The sequence below is a fragment of the Chenopodium quinoa genome, unplaced genomic scaffold, assembly GCF_001683475.1.
Source record: "Chenopodium quinoa cultivar QQ74 unplaced genomic scaffold, ASM168347v1, whole genome shotgun sequence".
Classification (NCBI taxonomy): domain Eukaryota; kingdom Viridiplantae; phylum Streptophyta; class Magnoliopsida; order Caryophyllales; family Amaranthaceae; genus Chenopodium; species Chenopodium quinoa.
In genome coordinates, this window is record NW_018743920.1 from 5,215,853 (window position 1) to 5,241,288 (window position 25,436).

Genomic DNA, 25,436 nt, shown 5'->3' on the forward strand with positions numbered 1-25,436 from the left:
TAAGTTTTAATAAAAAAAATTACTATTAAGTTAAAATCGATACAACAAAGATTCAGTAATAATAAGTTTTAATTCAAGACATATACGTATGTAAACGAAAAGTCCCTCGAACAGGGTCCCATAGTCCTTGCCTAGGGTTTGCTATGTTCGTTCTCCCAATCAATTTGTGACCCATTTCCTTGATTTTCTATGCAATTTTCTGAATGTGGTAAATAAGACTTGTGTTGTGCTAATTCTGAAATATGACAATCCAAAACGTATGACGGAATTTAGACCAATAAGTTGTTGTAATGTCTTATATAAAGTTATTTTGAAGACTATGGCAAATAAATTGAAACCGTTCTTGGATAGCATTATTTCAGTAAATCAGAGTGCTTTTGTCCCTAAACGATCGATTACGGATAATGCCTTAGTAGCTTTCGAAATATTCCATGCAATGAAAAAAAATGGTGATAGCATAAATGGTTCGGTTGCTTTAAAATTGGATATGCGGAAGGCATATAATAGAGTGGAATGGATCTTTCTTTAACGGATGATGTATAAGATGGGGTTTGGTGATGATTGGGTCTATAGGGTCATGGACTGTTTATCGAGTGTATCCTTTGCCTTCAAAATCAATGGAAGGATTTCTGATTCGGTTATTCCTTCTAGAGGGTTGAGGCAAGGTGACCCGATCTCTACCTATTGATTTCTCATTGTTGCAGATGCTTTTTCTACTTTGATTACGAAGGCGGCGAACGAAAAGCAGATTCATGGGATGAAAATTTGCAATGGAGCCCCCCGAATTTCACATTTTTTTTTGCAGATGATAGCATTCTGTTTGCTAAGGCTACGGTTAGAAAATGTTCACAGATAGCTGAAATTATCAGCAAGTATGAGTGAGCATCCTGGCAAATTGTTAATCTTGATAAAACCGATGTAATCTTCAGCAAGAGTGTTATTGAAGAACGGAGACAGGAAATTGTGAACATTTTGGGAGTGCACGAGGTTGAACGGCATGAAAAATATTTAGGCCTTCCTACGATCAACGGAAGATCCAAGAAAGTGATTTTTGCATTATTAAAGGAGAGAATATGGAGAAAGTTACAAGGTTGGAAGGAGAAGCTATTATCGAAGCCCGGGAAAGAGGTAATTAATGATCGAAGCGGTAACTCAAGCAATCACGACATACACGATGATCATTTTTAAAATTCCGGAGGGTTTAATCGATGAAATTCACTCTATGTTAGCTCGGTTTTGGCGGGGTTCGACGGAATCATCTAGGAAGATGCATTGTCATACTTGGGATTCTTTATGTTTTCCGAAATATCTAAGGGGTATGGGTTATAGAGACTTAAAGGTCTTTAATCGGGTTCTATCGGCGAAACATAATTTGGAGACTCCACACAAGACCAAACACTCTTACACACGCTATCCTTAAGGCAAAATATTTTAAGAATGGCTCGGTTCTTGAAGCATATCGCGGATATGACCCTAGCTATTCATGGAGAAGTCTTTGGGGCTCGAAATCACTCTTGCTTGAAGGGCTCAAATGGCGTGTGGGGAATGTGGAAAATATTCGAGTATGGCTAGATGCTTGGCTCCCTGGTAAACCCCTTACTGCTGTACCTGTACATGATATGAACTTCGATCTGGAGTTGAGAGTCTCAGAGCTGATCAATGAGGAATGTGGAGAGTGGAGAGGGGATTTATTACAATCTCTTTTTTCTGTGCAGGACTGTAACCTCATTCTCCAAATGCCTATTTCTTATGCGATGCCGGAAGATAAGCTATTTTGGTGGCTTTCGAAGAATGGGGATTATGTTAGGTTTTCAAGTAATTCTAGAACAAGAGCTACTTTAACAATTGTGGGAACAAAACCTAACTATGTATAATTGATAATGAATTGTACAAAAATCCAAATACAATTCAATGTATTACAACCAAACACCAAATTATCAAAGAATTACAGAAAATACAATGAAAAACACTAGTTGTGAAAGATAATGTACTTGCCTCTACTCCAATCATAAACAATCAACATGAACATGAGAAATCGGTGACCACTTGAGTCTCAATCCTTGATACACTGACTTAGGCGTATGAATACATTCCTAAAGAGTTTAATTTCCCCCACAATGGTGCTTGGGTTTGATCTGGAAATACTCTTTGAGATACAAAAGTCAGCCCAACGTTCTTTGCACTAAGAATCGATGAAAGATGATCAAAACACTAAGAAGGATTAATTGGAAGAGATTTCTCACAAAAGTTTGCAAGAAGTTTGTGAGGAATTGTGAAGAATACTTTGGGAGAGAAGAAGAATAATACTCTGTCCCTCGAATCTGAAAAACAAGCCTTTTATTAAAGACTTAACCGTCAGAATTTCGCGAAAACTAACAGGCGCGGGCGCTCCACCAGGAGGCGCGGGCGCGCCAACAGGTGGAGCGGGCGCTCCTCCCAAAACATGCGAAATTTCACAGGAAGGCAGAAGAGGGCGCGGTTTAGGCGCGACCCGAGCGCGGGCGCGCCAACCAGGAGGAGCGGGCGCTCCTATATTAGGAGAGGGCGCTCCTCCCAAAACCTGCGAATTTTCATACAGAAAGTCAGAGAGGGTCGCGATTTAGGCGCGACCCAAGCGCGGGCGCGCCAACTTTCTCCTTCCAAACCTTCAGATTCCAGTGAGGTCCGCGGTTTAGGCGCGACCTCAGCGCGGCCGCGCTTACCCAGCGCGGGCGCTACTCATGGTTCGCGAGCGCGCAACCATCAACACTCTAAATCTTCCAACAGATTACACGGTGAAGTCGGGCTATTGGCTCGGTAGATTGGGTCATGTTGAGGGGGTTGCTAACACTTTATCTGAGAATAAAAAGGAGGCTTGTACGCTGGTTTGGAATCTAGGCGGTCCACCTAAGCTTAGTCATTTCACATGGCAAGCGTGCAAGGGGAGTATGGCCGTGAAACAAGAGCTACATCGTCGTCATATCGCTAATGATGAGGTATGCAATTGTTGTGGTGCTGCTGTGGAATTTATTATGCATGTGTTGTTTGACTGTAATATTGCAAAGGAGGTGTGGGAACATATCGATTATTCTCAGCTTATTGAGGATGCACCATCTTTGTCTTTTTCAACGAGATTGTTATGGATTGCACAGAAAATTGAGAAGCATCAATTTTGCCAATTCCTTGCACTTGCGTGGGCTATTTGGAACTGCAGAAATAAACTAGTTCGTGAGAATGTGACACTCACTCCGGTTTATGTTGCAACCGGTTTCTCTAGGCTTGTTCTTGACTATGGCATTTACACTAAAAAAGTGTTCAATAAATCCTCAAGCCCAAACTTTATCTCGGCATCTTCTTGGACCTGCCCCGGCCCCCCTATATGGACTTGTTAAACTCAATGTGGATGCTCACATTGTTCAGGGTGTATATGTTAGTCTTGGGGTGGTTGCGAGGGATGACAGGGGTAAGATCTTACTAGCTGCAGTTCAAAGGTATGAAGGGGAGTGGGATGTGGAGATGGCTGAAGCAGCTGCAGTGAGGTTTGGTATGAATTTGGTTCGCAGGTTTGCCTTCAAGAAAATCTGGTTGGAGGGAGATGCTGCTAATGTGGTCAGCAAAGTGGAATGTCATGCAAAGGGTTACTCTCCTCTTTGGTTTCTCTATGATGATATTACTTTTCTAGCTAATGATTTTGATGCTTTTATTATCTCTCATGTTAAACGAATAGGCAACTCGGTAGCCCATTTAGTAGCGAGATGGGATACCAAAGGTAGTGCGGAACTTGTATGTATGAATTCTTTCCCCCAAAGTCTCTTAACTTTGGCAGAGCTTGATTTGCAATAATAAGCTTACTAACTCATTTCCCTCAAAAAAAAAAAAAAAAAATTTAACTTGTAAAAATCAGTATTTTTAAAAAAAAAAAAAAATCAACAACTTTTAAGAACAAATATATTAGAGATTTAGTAATAACGATTTAATTTAATTAATTTTAATTTAGCAAAAATAAGAGGAAGAAAATATGACCTCAAATATTAAAAAAAAAATTGGGAAATTCTCTTCGGTGAATTCCAACTTTTTAATTTTCTAAGTGGTAAACGTTTTGTTTTGCTTTTTTTTTTTTACTTTTTACTTCAAAAAAACCCAAAAATATTTTAGTTTTTACTTCAAAAAAATTATTTTGCTTTTTTTTTTCTTTCCAATTAAAACCATTATTCTTTAATAAGGAAAAATGGAAACTAATAATCGCATCTTACATATTCGACGTGTCACCTTCTAATTGGTCATACTCCGTATTTTTTTTAAAAATTAATAATGTAAATTAAATTATTTTTTAATTTAAATAAAAAAAATATCACCTTCCCCGACCTGCTTGAACCAGTCCCTCCATGCCCACCCCCTTCCCCGCCAGTCGGAGACATCCCCACGCGTTTCCACGCTGGCCTGACCATCCCCATCCCTTTTCCCATCAGCCTGACCAACCCCACCCCTTTCCCTGCCGGCCTGAATTAATCTCACCCCCTTTTTCAATTGAAGCGTATTCCGAAAGGCCTGAATCAAGCTCACCTCCTTGCTTTTCCTTTTCCTTGTCCACTTATTCTCCATTAGTGACGTGTGACAAAGAGTAGCAATTTTTTTTCCCCGCAAAGTTAAACTACAAAATATTCAAAAATTTACAATATCTCAAACTACCAAAGCTTAAATTACTATAGCTAATATTTTTTTTATTTTTTATTTTTTATTTTTTTTATATTAAATCACATCATCTTCTTTAACAAAACCCAAAAACCTTATATCTTTTGAAAAATCAATTTGTTTTTAAAGAAATTTACAACCACAGTAGGAGTAATTTTTTGAGGAAACAACAATACTAAATTACTAATAACATTGAAAAAATTTTCTAAAAAAAAAAAAAAAAATTGAAAATTTGATATTCAAATAGTAATATAATAATAATAATATAATAAGGCGTCTCTTAAAAAAAATTAATCTCATTTTCTCTCACTTCACTTCCCCATACTTTCCGTTCTTCCACTCTTTCTCTCTCCTCTTTCCGGGTCATCGCCGATAACTCTCCGTCGAACTTTCTTCGCTTCAATCGTCGGAAACTCGAAGGCGACGTTAGCTTCAGTTGATTCTTTCTCTCTCCTCTTTCCGATCGCGTTTCTCCGATAATTCTCCGGCGAACTCTCTTCGCTGCCGCATTTCATTTCGATCTTCGGAAAACTCGAATTTGACGTAAGTTTATGTTCTTTCTTTCTCTCTTTCTTCCTCTATTTGGCCTTCTTTCTTTATTTTGATTTTTATTGATTTTGTTTTCGACTTATGTTCTAAATTTTTGTGTATTATTCAATCAATTAATACCTCGTAATTCTTAATTTTTTTTTGTTCTATTGGGGTTTGCTGTTGTTGTTGTTGTTTATCTTGAAATTTCTATGTCAATTGAATGTGTTATGTTTTTGAAATTGCTGGTTTTAATTTGCATGCTAGGGTTTTTGCGAGATTTTTTCTTTTTTCTTGTGTTGTTATTCGTTCAATATTGTGTGTGATATCTTGAAATTTCTATGTGAATTGAATGTTTTATGTTTTTGAAATTGCTGGTTTTAATTTGCATGCTAGGGTTTTTGCGAGATTCTTTCTCTTTTCTTGTGTTGTTATTTGTTCAATATTGTGTGTGATTTTCTTGCATTGAAATGTATGTAATGAATTAAAACAAATCGAAGGTGGAGGATAAGAAGGAAAGAGATGGTCAAAATAAATGGCCGAAAGAGGGAAGGAAGTAATCGAGGTTGTTTAATAGGGAGAGTCAGATGAGAGGAGAAGGGAATAATGGCGAAATCTAGACAAATAATAAGAAAGAAAGGGCATGGCATTAGGAAAAGAGGCACTAAGGAAGGTAATTGAAGGAAATTGGAAATGGGGCAGCGAAACTGGCAAAGGGCATGTGCAAAGGCAACTGACGTATCTGTCGTGTTTGGCTTTGTTGCCTCCTATCCTTCCTCCCTTCCATTGTCACTCTAAACCCTGTCTTTGTTGTTGTTTTTTTATATCTTGAAATTTCTACGTGAGTTGAATGTGTTATGTATTTGAATTTGCTGGTTTTAATTTGCATGCTAGGGTTTTTGCGAGATTCTTTCTCTTTTTTTGTGTTGTTATTTGTGCGATTTGTGTGTAATATTGTTCATATAAATGTTGTTTGAAGGATGAATATGAGGGACTATAGGGCTGTGTTTTAGGAAGGACTGTTTGAAGGATCAATATGAGGGATTATGTGCGTTTTGTATGAGTATCGTTGATATGATTGACATGGAAATGTAAACATAGACAAGAATTTTGAAGGTTTTCTGTAGTATTTTGTATGCTAGGGTTTATGTGAGATTCTTTCTCTTTTCTTGTTTATACTTTTTGAAATGATGGTTGTATGGTTATTTGTTCGATTTGTGTGTAATTTTGTTCATATAAATGTTGTTTGAAGGATGAGTACGAGGGATTATAGGCTGTGTTTTAGGAAGGGTTGTTTGAAGGAATTGCCTTGAATGTTAGGATGACCTTTTCTCCCGCCTATAGTTTGAAGTTGTTTCTCTGATTAAGGGTTGAAGGTTATGGTTTGATTTTATTATTGGGGGATTATTTTTTGTGTCTAATTGTTGTGTTAATCAGAGTGGAAGAAAATGAGCAACCCTTTCACACCAGTATTAGAGCAATGTGGGAGCCAAATGCAGGATTCCTCGGTTAGTTCTAGTTTGATTTATTATTTTATATGATACTACTACTAATGTCTGTTACATGTATACTTTCAAACTTTTGAAGATGATATTTGATGAACACATGTGGTGTGTATTTGAAAATAACAGTACCAGAAGTCCGCAGACAGGCTCAGTGAGTTGCCAGGTGATATACTGGTTATGGTCTTGTCTCGTTTAAGGCTTAAGGAAGCAGTAAGGACTAGTGTTTTATCTCGAAAGTGGAGAAATATGTGGACGTACACAACTGGTACCTTAGATTTTCAGTATTCAGAGGAGTCATCTTATATAGAGGATTGTATGCGCCTAAACCAGAGGATTGCTAAAGAACTCGATAACAAGGGGCCACTTTCAGTCAAAAGGTCTGAGTTTATGAAATTGGTCAATCACGTCTTGAGCTTGCACCAAGGTCCGACTATTGAAGAATTTGAAGTGTTTGTCAAATCACATGATGCAATTAGTGAAGAATATATAGAAAAGTGGGTAGAGTTTGCTCTTGGAAAGAGAGTTAAAAGGCTTAAGCTGGATTTTTCACTCAATCCCCATGATTTCTCCATCACCAAGCCCTTTCTCAGCAAATTTAAATTCAATCTTTCTTCTCTGACTGTACTTTCTTTGAAATATGTAGAGGTTACAGGTAAGGTTATATGTTATGTTCTGCTCAAGTGTTCTGCTCTTGAAGAATTACATGTGGAGCGTTCTGGTTCCCTTCTAAGGCTGAAAGTCCCTGGCCCCTTACCCCAACTCAAGTGCTTGAAGATTATCCGCTGTGACTGTCTTAAGTGGATAGAGATTCATGCCATCAATATCGTGTCGTTTACTTATCATGGGCGCGACATTCCTGTATCTTTCAAGACAGCCCCACGACTAGTTAACACTTCTCTTCGCGGTCTTTATGCTTCCTATTTTGTCCAAAACATTGGGAAATACTCTAGCTACATTAAAAATGTGGAGTCACTTGTCCTGGAATTAAGGAGCTCTGAAAAATACCTGGTTAGTGTTCACATATTTCATTTTGTGTGTTTTGGACTTTTGGTTTACTGTAGTTGATTTTTTATTCCTTCTGTTGCTGCTCTTTTTGTTGAGCTTCATTTTGGTACCTTCTTCAATGGGCTACTGTAATGGCTTACTTTTGGGTTAGTGGCTTATATGGTACAAGGAGTAGTGTGAGGGAATGATGAACATATTTGCACTCTCTTCGTGTTTTTTTTTTTCTCTGCCTACTTGTTGTAGACTCTTGTTCCTTATTAAGTGGGTGGCTGTTAAGAGTTGGGTGAGTGTAAGAGATAGATAGATGGATCAAATTAAGAGAAGATGGGTGGGTTACGAGGGTAAAGTGCATGGTATACGGTAACACAAGAAATAGAATGAAGTAGAAGTTGGTACATGCGTACAATAAAAAAAAAAAAAAAAAAAAATACACCTCAAAACAAAAGGTTTTTAGAACTGATAAAATAAAAGGAGTTTGTGATTTGGGATGGGGTGTTTAGTGTTGAAACTGTTGATGGTAATGCATCTTCACTTCAAAGCACAAGCGTTTCTTCATTTTATGTTTTTGTTATTACCATAAAAAATGTGGTTATAGAAGATAATGATACGTGATTATTCAAATACAAACCTATTTTTCTTTCGGTCTTTCCATGTTAATTTATGCATAAAAGTAATCACATTGCCTCAAGTTATTCCCTTGCTTAACAATGTGCATGTGTGTCATTCCCGAGGAAATTTTATTTGGGCTGGTTGTTGATAAGTTTATTTGGAGGTGTAACGAATTGTGCATTTGTGCCCAGCTCCATCAAAGATTATTTAGTGATATATGGTTTCATTAGAATGAGTCCCCCGTAGTAAAAATTATTGGATTTTCTTCACAGATTTTATTGTCATGTGGGACTGGGATGTAGAAATTGGAAGTGGTCTCTTTACTCTTTTTCTATTTCAAAATGAGTTGAGAGTACCTTCATATGGAGTATAAATGCAATGTTCTCTATTAATTTTGGCTATACGACGCTTCTGACAATACCTTGTATCCTTAATTCTTTGAAGTCTGAGCCCACTGAAACATTGCTTTTCGAAAACAATATGTTTCTGAGTATTGCTAATCACAAGACTGCTTTTCAAATCCCATAATATTTATCTTAGTCTTTTCAAGATTCTTTGTTTAATGCAGTCATTGGATTTGAAATTTGTAGTGATGAAGCTTACATGATTATGAATGAAATCATTCATATGCCTTCCACCCCTTGATCTGAAGAGTTTACATGATGGCCTTCTGCACTTTATCTAACCATAACTTAGTAGTGATTGACTTATAGAAACCTTCCAACTTAAAGATGATACATCCAATTTAGTGATGATAAATATGGAATGGGGAACGGGCAAAGAACATCAAACCCATCTACTGATTTTAGCTCTCCATGATCTAGTATAAAATAATAAACATCAGGGAGAAAACCCATCTTAAGAGTCATTCTATTTCTCTTCCATGAAATCCTTTCGTTCTTTGGTGTACATGATAATAGCGGTGCGTTTCTCTTGTTTCACACTGATTAGGATGGTAACTTTCTAATTGCGTAATATTTGATGTACATTGCTTCAGCCCTTGTAAATATGATGATTTTCTACTTTTCTTAACCTTTAATGCAACAAATTAAGAAAGGAAAAAATTAATTTTGATAAAAGTTTTGTAGTATCATTGCTTTTGTTGTTTGTTAGAATGTGAATTGGAAGGTTAAAGTTTTATGAGACAAGGAATCGTGGATGTGCCTGATTGTTATGAAAGGAAGTTGCTGTTGTAGATGGCGTATGACTTTAATTAATGAAAATGAGTGTAGTTTGGAACTTCTAAAAAAAATAAAAATAAAAATAAATTTGCAGATTCAATCCATATCTTTTAATCAGAAAGGGAGTGTTTAAATGAGCCACCTTTAGATTCTTGAATTTGGAAGTTTGGAATTTTCAATCCTTATCTAGGAATCTTGTAGAGATATTGCAAAGTGATTAAATGTGACTTTTCACTTTAGAGCCTTGTTTATAGGAGCTACATTTCACTTCCTTAATGTTGTTTCTATTTGCAGAGTGATGAAGTGGTACCTGAACTACCTATCTTTGAAAATCTAAAAGTTTTGGAGTTGTACTTGCACATCAACAGTGTAGAGTACATTTATCACTTCTGTGCTGCTTTTCTAAAGAAATGTCCGCTGCTTACAAGACTTTCACTTTCGGTGAGTTTGTTTAAATTGAACTATTTATAATTTGCTGAGATATCTATGCTACTTTAAATGGCATTGACTCTGATGCCTATACCCCATGTTGCCCCCTGTTTACTCTGAATACTGAAAGTTGGACAATGGAATTTGAGCCCATGAGTCTATGACCTTAGATTGAACTGTTTAGACATGACCACTTATCCAGCTTATCAATTCAATGGAATGCAGATGCACAAAGAGTTTGTTGTACTCTTGACAGATGCACAAAGAGGCAGAGGTCTTTCAATTGTGGAAGAGAGAGATGATGAGACTTATCACATAGCACTGACATTACTGTTTTTTAAGATATTAGGGAGAGGAATACTGCAGATGTAAGGGGAAGGATCTTTAGTTGATGAGCATGGCTATTGTATATGTTAATCTAAATTGTTGGAAGTCTCACTATATGGGTTAGTACTTGACTACTTGTAGAGTTCTCCATGCGATTATTTGGATGGTTGTACACTTGTTACTACCTGTACTCCACGTTGCCCCCTGTTACTAGCCTAAGCTACCTGAAGCACTCACATAATAAATAATCTTCTTCAGTTATATTTGTGGTCAATTTAAATGCCATGCATCTACTAGTATTCAAGTCTACACTATGGTGATTAGGGCTAGGTTGTAGGCTTGTAGTGGCATACATAAATGTTCTATCATTCTGGTAATTTGGCTGACACAGTTTCTTTTTTCATTGTCTTTCTCAATCTCCCTCACTATCACTCTTCCCCTTCTATGAGGTGAATAGGAACATTAAATTACAATTCTTAGCATTTAGTATATGTTCATATCACAACAATACATAAGAACTGCTGCTTCATGCATTTGTGTTCAACTGCTAAGCAGCTGCCTGTTGAACACATCCACACTCGAAATGATATGTCTCGTATAAACATGCAGTTGACCATTCCTCGTTTAGTTGTTCAAACTCACAAGTTTTGGGCATTGTGGAAAGAGCTGGAACTTCATATTCATATTTACCTTTTGGGACTTTTGTTGTTGACTGTTCAATGTTGATGATGTATCCAGACAATCTGTTGGCAGGGTTTCTGGTTAAACTCTGAATGTAGAAAGTGTTTTTTCTCACATTTTCGGGTAATAGAAAACCAGTGACAGTTTTTCATCTCATTTGAACCAGGATTCTCGAAAATATGATGATGCTGGTCAATACAAGGTTTGCTGGATTAAAGGAAGCTCAGAGTGTCTTCACAGCCAACTCAAGGTGATCGAATTATTGAACTTTTGGGGGCATAGTGAGGGTGAAGCAGAAGTGATTTACTCAATACTTAGCGGTCTTCCCTCGTTGGACCGGGTGATTTTACGTCCAAACATCTTTTGGGAGTTCGAGCAACCGAATATAAACGATTTGTCTAAGAATTTGAAGATGATACATCCCAAGGCTGAGTTGATAAAGCTGTCTTAGGCCCCTTTTCTAGTTTTTACTCTTAGGTCCGTACTCTTATAAGCTCAGCTGGTTAGGTGAATGTCTCATGTTTACTTTCTGTCAATTTTGGGCTCACCAAATATATCAAATATTATGTAAATAGATGCTGACTATGACATTTAGTTGATCAAGTTGGGTTTGGGTTTCCTTGTTTTTGTTGTGTTGGGTTGGGTTCGTACTCTTTGTAGGGCTACAAAGGTCATTAGTGCAGTGTCGTACACTGGTTTTTGCTTGTAGTATGGTTGTATGAATATTCAACTTTTTATATGTACTCCGTACTATGAAACTCACAGTTTAATATTTTCTGCTTTCTATGTACTTTGCCTTTACCAATTGTCTCTTTAACTTACCGACCACATTGATGGTGGTGTTGCTATGCTTCGCCACCTATGTCAAGTTTATCTTTGAGTTAATTGCTGCCAAAAATGAAACCATCTTTGAGAAAAATCAATAATGGTGGTTGAAGTGAATTGGGAAAGGAAAGAGATCAAGGAGAGTGACAAAGATGACATATCCAAATATGCAATTAGAGACGTATACACAATGTTCACGTACATTTGTTGATTATATCAAGTCTAGTTTCAAACAACGTGAAGATTAACTCTAATGAACACATACTCTAGTGTGCATAAAAGGTATAAGCCTAACTTTCATTGGAGTTTATGTTCATTGACATTTTGATTAGAGGTTGAAAATTACTCAACATTGTATTAAAAATAGGTCAATCTTATACGGAGTATTCTCTTGTTTCACAATGAAGGCAATCTTCAATTATTTAAGTTAGTAATTAATAATCCTATGATTAAAACTATGTTGTTTAACTACACAACTCCAATTAACCATGGAAACTGACACATCGATCTATTATTGATACTAGATGAGACCCTACAATGTAAGGTCTATTTGTATCTTTTTTAAATTATATAGATATATACTTCCTCCGTTCTTTATTTACCGCATCATAGAGCTTTTGACGGTAAAATTTGATAGGGGTAACATTACAATAGCGTCCTTGTATTAGAAAAAAATGAGACCCACCACATTTGGCATATGTTGCCAGTATAGGTGATGGGACTGTGATTTGGGTTTTTTAGCACGATCCAACCCAGATCTTGCACCCATCTCAGAAAAAGATCCGACTCCTTTTGAAGGATCCGAACTCACACCAGTCACCATCTCAGAAAAAGTAGTGAGTTGTTGTGAAGAACAACCAGACCCAAACATTCCGGCAACCGTAACAGGATCGGATTTGACCTCCCCTTCCCCAACTATCGAGCCAACAACAATTAATTTCTGACCGGCTTCCTCTTCTTCAACAGATCTGAGAACTTTACCAATCGCAGCAAAGGTTTGTTGGCTGAAAATGTCGCCACCTTTGCCCGACATGTAGAACGAATTAGGCCAGGAAGCCCTTTCTTCAAAAGCTTCAACAAGAGCAACAATGAAACCCTGCTCAATTTCATCGTCAGTCGCGAATAGGGCTTTGTGTAGGGGAGATAGATCCATTCTAGGAGGAGGAAGAGAGGACAAAGAACGAGGAAGAGAGGAGAAAGAAGGAGGTAGATCCTTTCAAGAGGAGAGAGAAAGAGGAGTAGAGGAGGAAGAAAGAGGAAAGACCGACTGTACAAGGAGGAAGGGAGGAGAGAGAATGACCAAAGTGAGGAAGATGAAGAAGCTTCAAGAACTAGGGTTTCAATTGTACAAGTAAAATGATAAGTGGGCTTATGATGTTATTGTAATTCATCAGATAAAATGAAAGGTTGCTGTGATCAAAGGGGTTTAATTTGGTAGGTGGGAGAATAATAAGTGGGCTTATGATGTTATTGTAATAGGGGTAAAAAAGTAGTTGTACAAGTAAAAATTTGCCAAATAAGGAATTGATGCAATAAAAAGTAAACTTCCTAAACTAGTAAGTGAAGCGATAAAAAAAGAACGGAGGAAGTATATATATAAATAGGATCATATGAGACCAACCCCCCTTATGTGAGAACCCTATTATATGTGAGGACATATTAAGGATTAATTGCATCCAATGGCTACAATATATCCCAATCAAATGTAATTTCAAATACAATTTTCCAGCGTTTTCTCTCTCCTCCTTCATTCAAGGCGCCAATTTTCTCTCTCCTCCTTCAATTTCTCTGCTCCTTTCTTACTGCTCTCTTCCTTTGCTTTGATTCTTCATCAACTCTGCTTCTAACTTCATTGATTCTTTGTCAAGGTAATTTTCGTTGATTTTAGTTTGATTTTCATTTAGTTTGATTTTCGTTGATTAAAGTTTGTTTTTCGTTGATTAAAGTTTGATTTTCGTTGATTTTAGTTTGATTACTTAAGGTTTTTTACAATTTTTTTGCGATTTTTGGCGATTTTCGAACTTACTAGTTGATTTTAGCTTTAATTTTGCTTCATTTGTTTATTTAGGGTTCTTTATAGTGTAATTCGAACTTTTATTTATAATTTCTGAGGTTATGAATGGTTATAGAGATTGATTTTGTCAATTTTGGCACTTGCATTTCACTAATTTGTGCTTAAATTTTGATGCACACTAAGTGTTTGACAATATTCTCCAATGAATCCTATAATTTTATCAATTTCAAATGTACTTTTTAATTATCTATTTAGTGAAGGACTACCAGTTAAGATGCTTTTGGCTACATACATGTCTTCAGACAAATCAGTTGATAGATTTGATTAAGTAGCTAATTTTTGGTTGAAAGTTATGAAAGCAAGTAATGTTGATTGTAGAACAAAATACAATTGAATATTTTGATGCGGGTGTTGATTGGCTATTACTTTGTTATTTAAGCCTCAAGTTTGTTCTGGTTATTGTTTTCGATATCCCAATTAATCTAGTTTTCTTGACCGTTACCTTATACCATGATTTTTCTAAGAGACAAAGAACTTCTTGTACAGGGCTGCTTCTAACTTTGGCTGGCATTGGGGAAGGACATTCTATGAGTATTGGCTGAAGTCTTAATACTAACCTTATTGTCTCTTTTTTGAGTTTTGACTTGAAATTGATATATGCGGAACAACTCTTTGAGTTGCTTCTTATGCTGTGCTGAATTATGACTGCTAGGTCGAGCTACGGGGTGCATCAAATCTTGAACCATTGGTTCATGCACTCAAGTCCTTCATTCCACATGCTTTCATCTGTGCAAAGAGTTTTGGAGTCACCTCATCTTCAAATGCTCAATCTCCTACTGCTCCTAGCCTGTCTGAAGAACCTTATTTTGTTTGTGGAAGTCAAGCTGTCAAAGTTTCAGCAGTTCTCTTACAACCATGTGTTATGGAAGAGTCTTCTGTAAAACCTAGCGATGTGTCTGTTTTATACATTTGTGAGTTGGCGGAGATTAAAGGGAAGTTCCACAAGGAGAAGGCTGAAGCTCTTGGTCTAGATGGAGAGCCTAAATGAAGAGATCTCAAAAATGGGAAATCTGTGAAGTCAGGTCACCTAGATATTATGGTGAGTTTCAATATGAGCATTTTCCGAAAGTAGATTTCCCCATTAAATGTTTTTATATGTTAATGTTTCCGATCCACTCTATATAACATATATAACTTATGTATTTGTTGCCTTTTCAAGATTCACCCTAGTGATGTGATGGACCCTTTTATCCGAGTACCCATTGTTGAGTGCCCAACTGAATCTCATGCGGAAAAGCTATTTATCATACAATCTCTCAGTAAATATTATAAGCTTTCAGACAAGTACATGAAACTGTGAATTGTGTTGTGCATCTTACTCCTTCTACTGTTGTGAATCTGTAAATTATCAAAACTGGATGAAAAAGTTTGGTTCAGCACAACATATTATTGCTGGATATTCAACGTGAGTTGCTCTGTACTACAAGCTTCTGAATTACTCTTGTTAAATTATGTGGTTCTTGCGTATTGAGACTGTCGTATTCTGGTATCTTCAGGAAGAATGTGGCTATATCAATTCTAAAATCTGAATGTGGGTGTGAAATGGAATGGAATTGCAGGGTTTCAAGTTTGTCATTCATTGGGAGGTGTCTGATACAGTGGTTGAGCCTTACAATGCTACTTTGTCTGTTGATAAAATGCAGATGAGTGTACGGTTCTTGATAATACTTGTTGATTTAATGAATGATTACAGCAATGTTTGCTCATTTGACAAATGAGCAACTAAGTTTTTTCTCATTTGTTAAATTAGCAACTAACTATTTGCTCATTTGCTAAATGAGCAAAAAATCGATTGCTCATTTGTCAAATATTAATATTTATTCTTTACTAATTTGTCAAAAATGAGCAAATAATTTGTCAAAATGAGCAATTAATTGTTTGCTCATTTGTCAAATGTGCAATTAAATTTTGCTCATTTGTTAAATTAGCAACTAAGTATTTGCTCGTTTGACAAATGAACAACTAATTATTTGCTCATTTGACAAATGAGCAACTAGTTAGTTGCTCATTTGCTAAATGAGTAAAAATTAACACAAGGCCAGCAGACACCTGATGTCCTGTAGCCTGTAGGCTTTAGTAATACATTGATTTATGATCTGAATATTAAAAAGCTCAATCAACTTGATATTTTATTTTAATTTAAAAGCAGTATTGGGTCAATGTTTTGAATCAAATGCTCTAAACTAGATGCTCTATCATATATGAATATGATTTTGAAGACGATACTTTAATTAATAGTATTCACAGTCTGACACTTGTCAATTCTAGTCTCACAGTCTCATGAGCCACATTTTATATTAGTTCCTGCTTTTAAAGTATATAATGTGGCATGTACCTGCATAAGGTGCATATATCTGAGACTCCCCAGGGCATCCTCACCATGCTATTATTGTTTCTACTATGACATTCATTTTCTCAGTTTCCTCCTGAATAGTGGAGTGTTTAATTTCTTTGTCTAAGCTTGCTGTATAGATACTCTGTGCTGAATTGAGAAACTGGAAAAACCTCCTTTTTTGAAGTGATCATTTTCTTGCAGGAGAATTTGCAACAGCGAAGGCAGCATCGCTGCTGGCACAATTATGGTTTTGACTCACATTTCTTTCCCTTCCTATTTTTCCTCTCTTTCTGACGTTAAGTATCAAATTCATTCTTTGATTTGCATGTGTGATTATTTGATCCAGGCATTGTCTACAATGGCCACATCTAGCGTTGAAGAAGTTGCCTCAACTGACCTGGAATTCGATTTCTCCGGCTTTATGTGAGTATAAGTACAAAAGAAATTGTAATTTAGTAACTCCGGCATTTTTCCAGCTTGCTGATTTAATGAATAATTAAACAAACGTTTGCTCATTCCAGTTTTAAATACGTTAGCCTACTAGCTCAAGGGCAGAGCATCGTGCAAATGCACAAAAGATGTGGGTTCGAATCCAACGTAGGTTCTTTATGTAAAGTGGAGACATAAGTTTGTATGAGAGTTTAATTGTAACAAACTTTATATAGTTATAAATCATTTCAAACCAGTTTATTGTAACGAATTTGATATTATTTTTTTAATTAATTTTGTTTATAGAGATAACCTATGTAGGAATTGAACCTACATCCCCTATGCATTTGCATATTGCTCTACCAATTGAGCTAATAGGTTATATCATATGTTTTAAATCATTTTCTATGTTATAAATTTTTAATCAGTTCATTTGATAAATTAACAAAGAATTGTACAGACAACCAAGAATTAGTTTGATCATTTGACCAAAGCTCTTATCTTACACCACAACTCCACCCTCACCTTACCCAATCACACGCACAACTCCACCAAAGCTCTTATCTTACACCACAACTCCATCCTCACCTTACCCAATCACACGCACAACAACAACAATAACACCACAGCAGGCCACACATCCTAATATCTGCGCCACCAACCATGCCATGCTACCAGCAATTTTGCAGCCATCGTTCCCAGCCAACACTAAGCTGCTGCTACAGTCCTCACAGCCACGCCACACATTGCAGCACACCAATTGCTCGTCTGATAAATGAGAAAAGAATTATGTGCTCATCTGATAAATGAGCAAAGAATTTTTGTTCATTTTGTATATGGACTATGAATTTTTGTTCATTTGACAAAATGAACAAAGAATCGTTTGCTCGTTTGACAAATGAACAAAGAATTGTTTGCTCATTTTGACAAAATGAACAAAAAATTGTTTCTCATTTGATAAATGAACAAAGAATTGTTTGCTCATTTGATAAACGAGGAAATAATTATTTGCTCATTTGATAGATGAGCAAAGAATTGTTTGCTCATATGATAAATACCAAGATCATCATCTGTTCGAATACTACCAACTAAAACATTTAACCCAACTACCCCCGTCTGCCACACCAATCTGACTACCCCTAATAACAAAGGGCAGTTCATTTTCCGCATCAAAAGTATCCAAAGTATTACCTACGAACTCATTCAAAACAAACTCATTGATAATAGAGTACCAAGTCACAAGATTTCTAACAAACATTTTATCAAACACCTTGTATGCACTATCAGGATATTCATAAGTATCATAAAAATGCACCAATAACCCATTTTAAACCAAGTTTTAATTGCAACACAATTACAGAATTCAAAACAAAAATTAATCAACTAAGTAAAATGATTATGTAATACGAAAATCCTAAATTGGAAACACTAAACTCAAAAAATCTAGTAAAATCAATAACCAATATTAAGAGCTACCAAATTCGTAAAATTTCATAATACAAAAATCGAAAATTAGAAAATCAAATTTGTAAATTATGACGAAAATACTATTTTGGGACAAATTAAATCAAATTAAGAGAAATTCGAACAAGATTATTTAAGTTTATCAAAATTCGAACAAGTTGATTTGAATTCATCAAAATTCGAACGAGATGATTTGAAATCATCAAAATTACAAAAATCAGAACAAGAAGATTAGGAATTCAATTGAAATTATCAAAAGTAAAATTAAATTAAGAAAAATCTGAAAAGTACCAATTGAAATTATGCAACGGTGAACAAGAGGAGAGAGAAATTGTCGATCTTCAGTTGTCTCCATTGAAATCCCTCCTTCAAGTTTTGTAGAGAGAGAAAGAGGAGTGTACAAATTATACGTAATTGGGGCTGATGTTTTTTTTTTTTTTTTAAATTACATTATTGCCATTACTAGTTGAACAATTTCAGCAGTTGGATTTTATAGTATCTAATGGTTGTGATGAGTTCTCATATATAATAGTGTTCTCACATAAAGGGTGGTTCACACAGATCTCGACCCTATATATCCGGTGAGAATAGGTCTTTATGTGAGAACACTATTATATATGAGAACTAATCACAATCATTAGATTTTATATGATCCAAATGCTGAGATTGCTCACATTATAATGGCATAAATGTAATTTACAACCTAACAAACCTTCCTCCAAAAAAACAAAACATTACACATTAGTTCTTTCTCTCTCCAGAAAAAAATTACCCACCTTCTTTCTCTTTCCAAAGCTGGAAGGTGGACATAAATGGCTTGAAACTTGAAGGATCGCTACTTTCTCCCTTCTCTTGTTCACTTATACATAATTTTAGTTAGTAAATTTCGAATTTCATGCTCTTAATTTTGGTTTTTTGTCATAATTTTTGAATTGAGTGATCTCAATTAAGTATTTTCGTCAAAATTTACAAATTTAAAGTTCTAATTATCAAATGTTAGTGTTCTAAATATTTTCGAATTAAAGTGCTCTAAATTTTGGTTTGTTATTCGAGTTTGATATTCTAATTTTCGCTAGATTTGTTGAATTGAGTGTTCTCAATTTAGGATTTTCATTAAAATTTTCATATTGGATGTTAATTTAAGATTTTTTCATGAATTTTTTTCATATTGAATGTTCTTATTTTGTAATTTTTTGTCAAATTTTTCGAACTAATTTGATAATTTCAATCGAAGATATGTAAAATGAGCAAACAAAAATAAAATGAGCAAACCTAAATATGCAAAGTAATATAGTAAAAATAAAATAAACAAACAAAATTAAAATAGGCAAATAGAATTAAAATGAGCATAACATAAATAAGCATAATGAAATTTCCTATTGAATGTTCTTATTTTGTATTCTTTGTAAAATCATTTGAACTTAATTAATGTTATAAATTTAATAATTTCAACCGAAGATACGTAAAATGAGCAAAGTGAATTGAAACAAGCAAAACCTAAAAACACAAAGTAATATAGTAAAAATAAAATGAGCCAGAAAAAAAAAATTGAAAAAAATGAAAAAAAGTAAAATTGAACATCATATTGTATAAAATGAAAAAAAATCGAATAACACCAAAGAATTTGATGATGAAATTGATAAACTTACAACAATTTGTTAATGAATTTTGCCGATTTGATAAAAAAAAATAATAAAAAAAAAAAAGATTGGTGTTTTAGCTGCTCATATTAAAATGGGGGGAGAGAAAGAGAGAGAGAGATAGCTAAGAGAATCTTAGAGAGAGGAAGTAATTAGTGCTACGGGAAGAAGAAGAATTAGCAACAATTTTTTGCTCATTTATCAAATGAGCAAACAATTCTTTACTCATTTGTCAAATGAGCAAACATTTCTTTGTTCATTTATCAAATGAGCAAACAATTCTTTACTCATTTGTCAAATGAACAAACATTTCATTGTTCATTTATCAAATGAGCAAACAATTTGGGAGGGAGGTTCTGCTTAATTGGTTTTCAACTATTGTACAAAACATGTCGTTCCTTTGTTTAACAGGTTCACTCTCAGAGACAAATAATCAAATATACAAAGTCGGAAAAACTGATTAATCAGTTTACCTATATGTTATGTACTTATATAGCCACTTGTAATTGAGCAAACTGGCATAAAATGAGCAAAGTAAATTCAAATGAGCAAAATGAAATTAAAATGAGAAAACTAAACTGAAATTAAAATAATAAGCATAATGAGCAAGCCTAAATATGCAAAGTAATACAGTAAAAATAAAATGAGCACACAAAAGTTTGAGCAAATAGAAATGAAATGAGCAAAACTTAGCATAAAGAATAAACAAAACAAAAATAATAATATAACCATTAATTCAAACAAAGCAATGATAATAAAAACAAAGATAATATAGTCCGAAATCAAATGAGCATAATGAATTTGCTCATTTAGTTTCTATTTGCTCATTATATAATCAATTTTTGAATGAGTAGCAACTTTAATTTATGAATGAGACCATACCATAATATACAGTATATGTTTTTATTAACAAGACATATCCTAATTAGTTCTAATGATTTAGACATAAGCAAACGAAAATAATATGAGCAAACGAAAATAAAATGAGCAAAACAGAAAAGAGCAGCGCAAATAGATAAGTAAAATACAATTAACGAAAATTAAATTGATATTGAGCATAATTAAGGACTAATTAGTGAAAATTAAACGGAGATGAAGCAAATAAACGAATGTATAACCTAGATTGAGCAATTAAACAAAAACACGATTACGAACATAAAATTCTTGAAAAAAGCAATTTCTTTTTTTGACAACACAAAATTCTTGAAAAAAGTAAAATGCATCCAACGAATTCGTATGTAATAAAAACTTACTTTTTTTCTTTCATATGAAAGAACAACATATTTCGATTCTTCATTATGATCTTTAGAAAAATCCATTTGGCGATTTAAGATTTCTAGGCTTTCAAGCGAAAATCGAGCAATAACACACTGACAATACTTGAATAATCAAGCCGAAAATCGGAAACTAGGTAATTAAGACAACAATAATCAACCATACTTCAAAATTCAAGTGGAAATTTTATGAAATTCAAGTAGAATTTGAAGATGTAGAGCGAATTTAGAGAGAGAGAGAGAACGTTCTTTTAGAGAGAGAAACAAACTGATGAAAAAGGAACAAGAGAAGGGGGTAAATCAGTGCATGAAATTACAATTTTGCCATTACTAAAGTGCGTTTTGGGCTGTTGGATTGAATCTAATCAACGGCTAAGATCTATTCTCATATAATAGAAGGTTCTCACATACAGCATGGGTTCTCACGAGAGCCCTCACCTATATATATATATATATATTATTTATAATTCTGTTGATTTGTTTTTCATTTGAATTTTTCATTATAAAATAAGTTGTAAGATTCTTTTTTTATTGTTAAATATTTAGATAAATTTATAATAAGAAAAGATAATCTTTTATTTTTAAAGTTAATTTATAAGGATTGGTTTTTTATTATTATATTTTTCTTAGGATTAACTTTATTCAAGTTAATTTTTTAAAAATTATAATCTTACGTGGCGCTCTATTTTTTGTAAGAATATCATAATCATACGTAGTGCTCTAAAATATTGGGAAAAGTTCCTCTATGGGAGGGGAGTATAAAATCATACGGAGTAAAAATCATTTACTATAAAACATATGAAATACTTATAAGCACATGCATTTATTACATGAAATGTTTCAACAATCCTCTTCCTCTTATATAATAGATTCTTATGCTTATACCTTGCTAAATATGACAAACAATCAAACTTATTTTCACTTAGTATAATATACGAGTACAAAACTAAGATTGTGATAATAATAGCACTGTCAAAAACCGAACCGAACTGGTAAAACCGAACCGTTTCAACCGATCCGAATGAGAACCGAACCGATTAAAAACCGATTTTATGAAACCGAAAACCAACCCGAACCGCATGTTAGTAAAACCGAAACTGAACCGATCCGAGTAAACGTTAAACCGTTTAAGAACTGAACCAAATCTAAACCGAACCGTTTCTAACCCGAAACCGTTTAAACTGGCATAAAAATCGTTTACTCCGAACCGTTAACAAACTGCAACCCGTTTGCACCGAACCGTTTATAAACCGAACTGATTATAAACCAAACCGCTTATAAACCGAACCGTTTATGAACCGAATCGCTTATAATTCGAACCGTTTACAAACCACTTCCTACTAGGAGTATTTTGAACGACTCGATAAAAATCTGATTTTTTAAAATCAAAAACAGACCCGAACCGTAATTTAGTAAACCTAAAATAAAACTGATCCAAATAATGTTAAATCGTAGAAGAACCAAACTCGTTAACAAACCGAACCAGTTATAAATCGAACTAAAATAAAACTGAACTAAAAAAGAACCGAACTGTTTCTAACCGGGATAAAAACCATTAACAAACCGCAACCCGTCTGCACCGAACCGTTTATTACCCGGACCGTTTACAACGCGAACCGTTTACAACACGAACCGAATTTAAATCGAGATAAAAACCGTTTACACCGAACCGTTAACAAACCGCAACCCGTTTGCACCGAACCGTTTACTACCCGAACCGAATTTAAACCGTTCAAGAATAAACCGAAACCGAATCGAACCGATAATTATTTAAACCGAACTGAAACCGACCCGTAAGACATTTGAACCGATTTCAAACCGACCCGATTTCAAACTGAACCGAAACCGAACTGTCAAACCGTTTTGACAATACTAGATAATAATGATAAACTAAGTTTTGAATCATATTACCACTTTGAACTACGAGTATTGAAGATTGCATCTATTGTAACGAAGGTAGTATGAGAATGACCTATTTTTGATACTAAGTGGAGTAATTTTTGTATTTTTTTTTTTTTTTGAAGGGGAGCAATTTTTTGTATTTATAGTGGAGTTATTATTTACTGAAAAAATTTTAAATAAAAAAAATAATAATTAATCTCTCCGTTTTTAAGTGTTATACTTTCATTGACACATAATTGTAGGTAAATTAACCGTCTTTATTAATATAACAGGATGTAAGATTGTGTTATTTTCACCTTAAGAAATTTAATATTCAATAAAATAAGTTTTAATAAAAAAAATTACTATTAAGTTAAAATCGATACAACAAAGATTCAGTAATAATAAGTTTTAATTCAAGACATATACGTATGTAAACGAAAAGTCCCTCGAACAGGGTCCCATAGTCCTTGCCTAGGGTTTGCTATGTTCGTTCTCCCAATCAATTTGTGACCCATTTCCTTGATTTTCTATGCAATTTTCTGAATGTGGTAAATAAGACTTGTGCTGTGCTAATTCCGAAATATGACAATCCAAAACGTATGACGGAATTTAGACCAATAAGTTGTTGTAATGTCTTATATAAAGTTATTTTGAAGACTATGGCAAATAAATTGAAACCGTTCTTGGATAGCATTATTTCAGTAAATCAGAGTGCTTTTGTCCCTAAACGGTCGATTACGGATAATGCCTTAGTAGCTTTCGAAATATTCCATGCAATGAAAAAAAATGGTGATAGCATAAATGGTTCGGTTGCTTTAAAATTGGATATGCGGAAGGCATATAATAAAGTGGAATGGATCTTTCTTAAACGGGTGATGTATAAGATGGGGTTTGGTGATGATTGGGTCTATAGGGTCATGGACTGTTTATCGAGTGTATCCTTTGCCTTCAAAATCAATGGAAGGATTTCTGATTCGGTTATTCCTTCTAGAGGGTTGAGGCAAGGTGACCCGATCTCTACCTATTTATTTCTCATTGTTGCAGATGCTTTTTCTACTTTGATTACGAAGGCGGCGAACGAAAAGCAGATTCATGGGATGAAAATTTGCAATGGAGCCCCCCGAATTTCACATTTTTTTTTGCAGATGATAGCATTCTGTTTGCTAAGGCTACGGTTAGAAAATGTTCACAGATAGCTGAAATTATCAGCAAGTATGAGTGAGCATCCTGGCAAATTGTTAATCTTGATAAAACCGATGTAATCTTCAGCAAGAGTGTTATTGAAGAACGGAGACAGGAAATTGTGAACATTTTGGGAGTGCACGAGGTTGAACGGCATGAAAAATATTTAGGCCTTCCTACGATCAACGGAAGATCCAAGAAAGTGATTTTTGCATTATTAAAGGAGAGAATATGGAGAAAGTTACAAGGTTGGAAGGAGAAGCTATTATCGAAGCCCGGGAAAGAGGTAATTAATGATCAAAGCGGTAACTCAAGTAATCACGACATACACGATGAGCATTTTTAAAATTCCGGAGGGTTTAATCGATGAAATTCACTCTATGTTAGCTCGGTTTTGGCGGGGTTCGACGGAATCATCTAGGAAGATGCATTGTCATACTTGGGATTCTTTATGTTTGCCGAAATATCTAAGGGGTATGGGTTATAGAGACTTAAAGGTCTTTAATTGGGTTCTATCGGCGAAACATAATTTGGAGACTCCACACAAGACCAAACACTCTTACACACGCTATCCCTAAGGCAAAATATTTTAAGAATGGCTCGGTTCTTGAAGCATATCGCGGATATGACCCTAGCTATTCATGGAGAAGTCTTTGGGGCTCGAAATCACTCTTGCTTGAAGGGCTCAAATGGCGTGTGGGGAATGGGGAAAATATTCGAGTATGGCTAGATGCTTGGCTCCCTGGTAAACCCCTTACTGTTGTACCTGTACATGATATGAACTTCGATCTGGAGTTGAGAGTCTCAGAGCTGATCAATGAGGAATGTGGAGAGTGGAGAGGGGATTTATTACAATCTCTTTTTTCTGTGCAGGACTGTAACCTCATTCTCCAAATGCCTATTTCTTATGCGATGCCGGAAGATAAGCTATTTTGGTGGCTTTCGAAGAATGGGGATTATGTTAGGTTTTCAAGTAATTCTAGAACAAGAGCTACTTTAACAATTGTGGGAACAAAACCTAACTATGTATAATTGATAATGAATTATACAAAAATCCAAATACAATTCAATGTATTACAACCAAACACCAAATTATCAAAGAATTACAGAAAATACAATGAAAAACACTAGTTGTGAAAGATAATGTACTTGCCTCTACTCCAATCATAAACAATCAACATGAACATGAGAAATCGGTGACCACTTGAGTCTCAATCCTTGATACACTGACTTAGGCGTATGAATACATTCCTAAAGAGTTTAATTTCCCCCACAATGGTGCTTGGGTTTGATCCGGAAATACTCTTTGAGATACAAAAGTCAGCCCAACGTTCTTTGCACTAAGAATCGATGAAAGATGATCAAAACACTAAGAAGGATTAATTGGAAGAGA

At 34.9% G+C, this 25,436-nt stretch overlaps 1 protein-coding gene across 1 annotated transcript; it reads left to right on the plus strand.

Moving 5' to 3' along the window:
• Positions 1 to 4,284: 4,284 nt before the first annotated feature.
• On the plus strand, positions 4,285 to 11,741 carry LOC110688093 (F-box/FBD/LRR-repeat protein At5g53840-like). Its single transcript, XM_021864772.1, has 5 exons — positions 4,285 to 5,214; positions 6,637 to 6,707; positions 6,831 to 7,712; positions 9,794 to 9,940; positions 11,103 to 11,741. Exons 2-5 carry the CDS (start codon positions 6,648 to 6,650, stop codon positions 11,385 to 11,387), a joined length of 1,374 nt encoding a protein of 457 aa, XP_021720464.1. The 5' UTR covers positions 4,285 to 5,214; positions 6,637 to 6,647; the 3' UTR covers positions 11,388 to 11,741.
• The last annotated feature ends 13,695 nt before the right edge of the window (positions 11,742 to 25,436 follow it).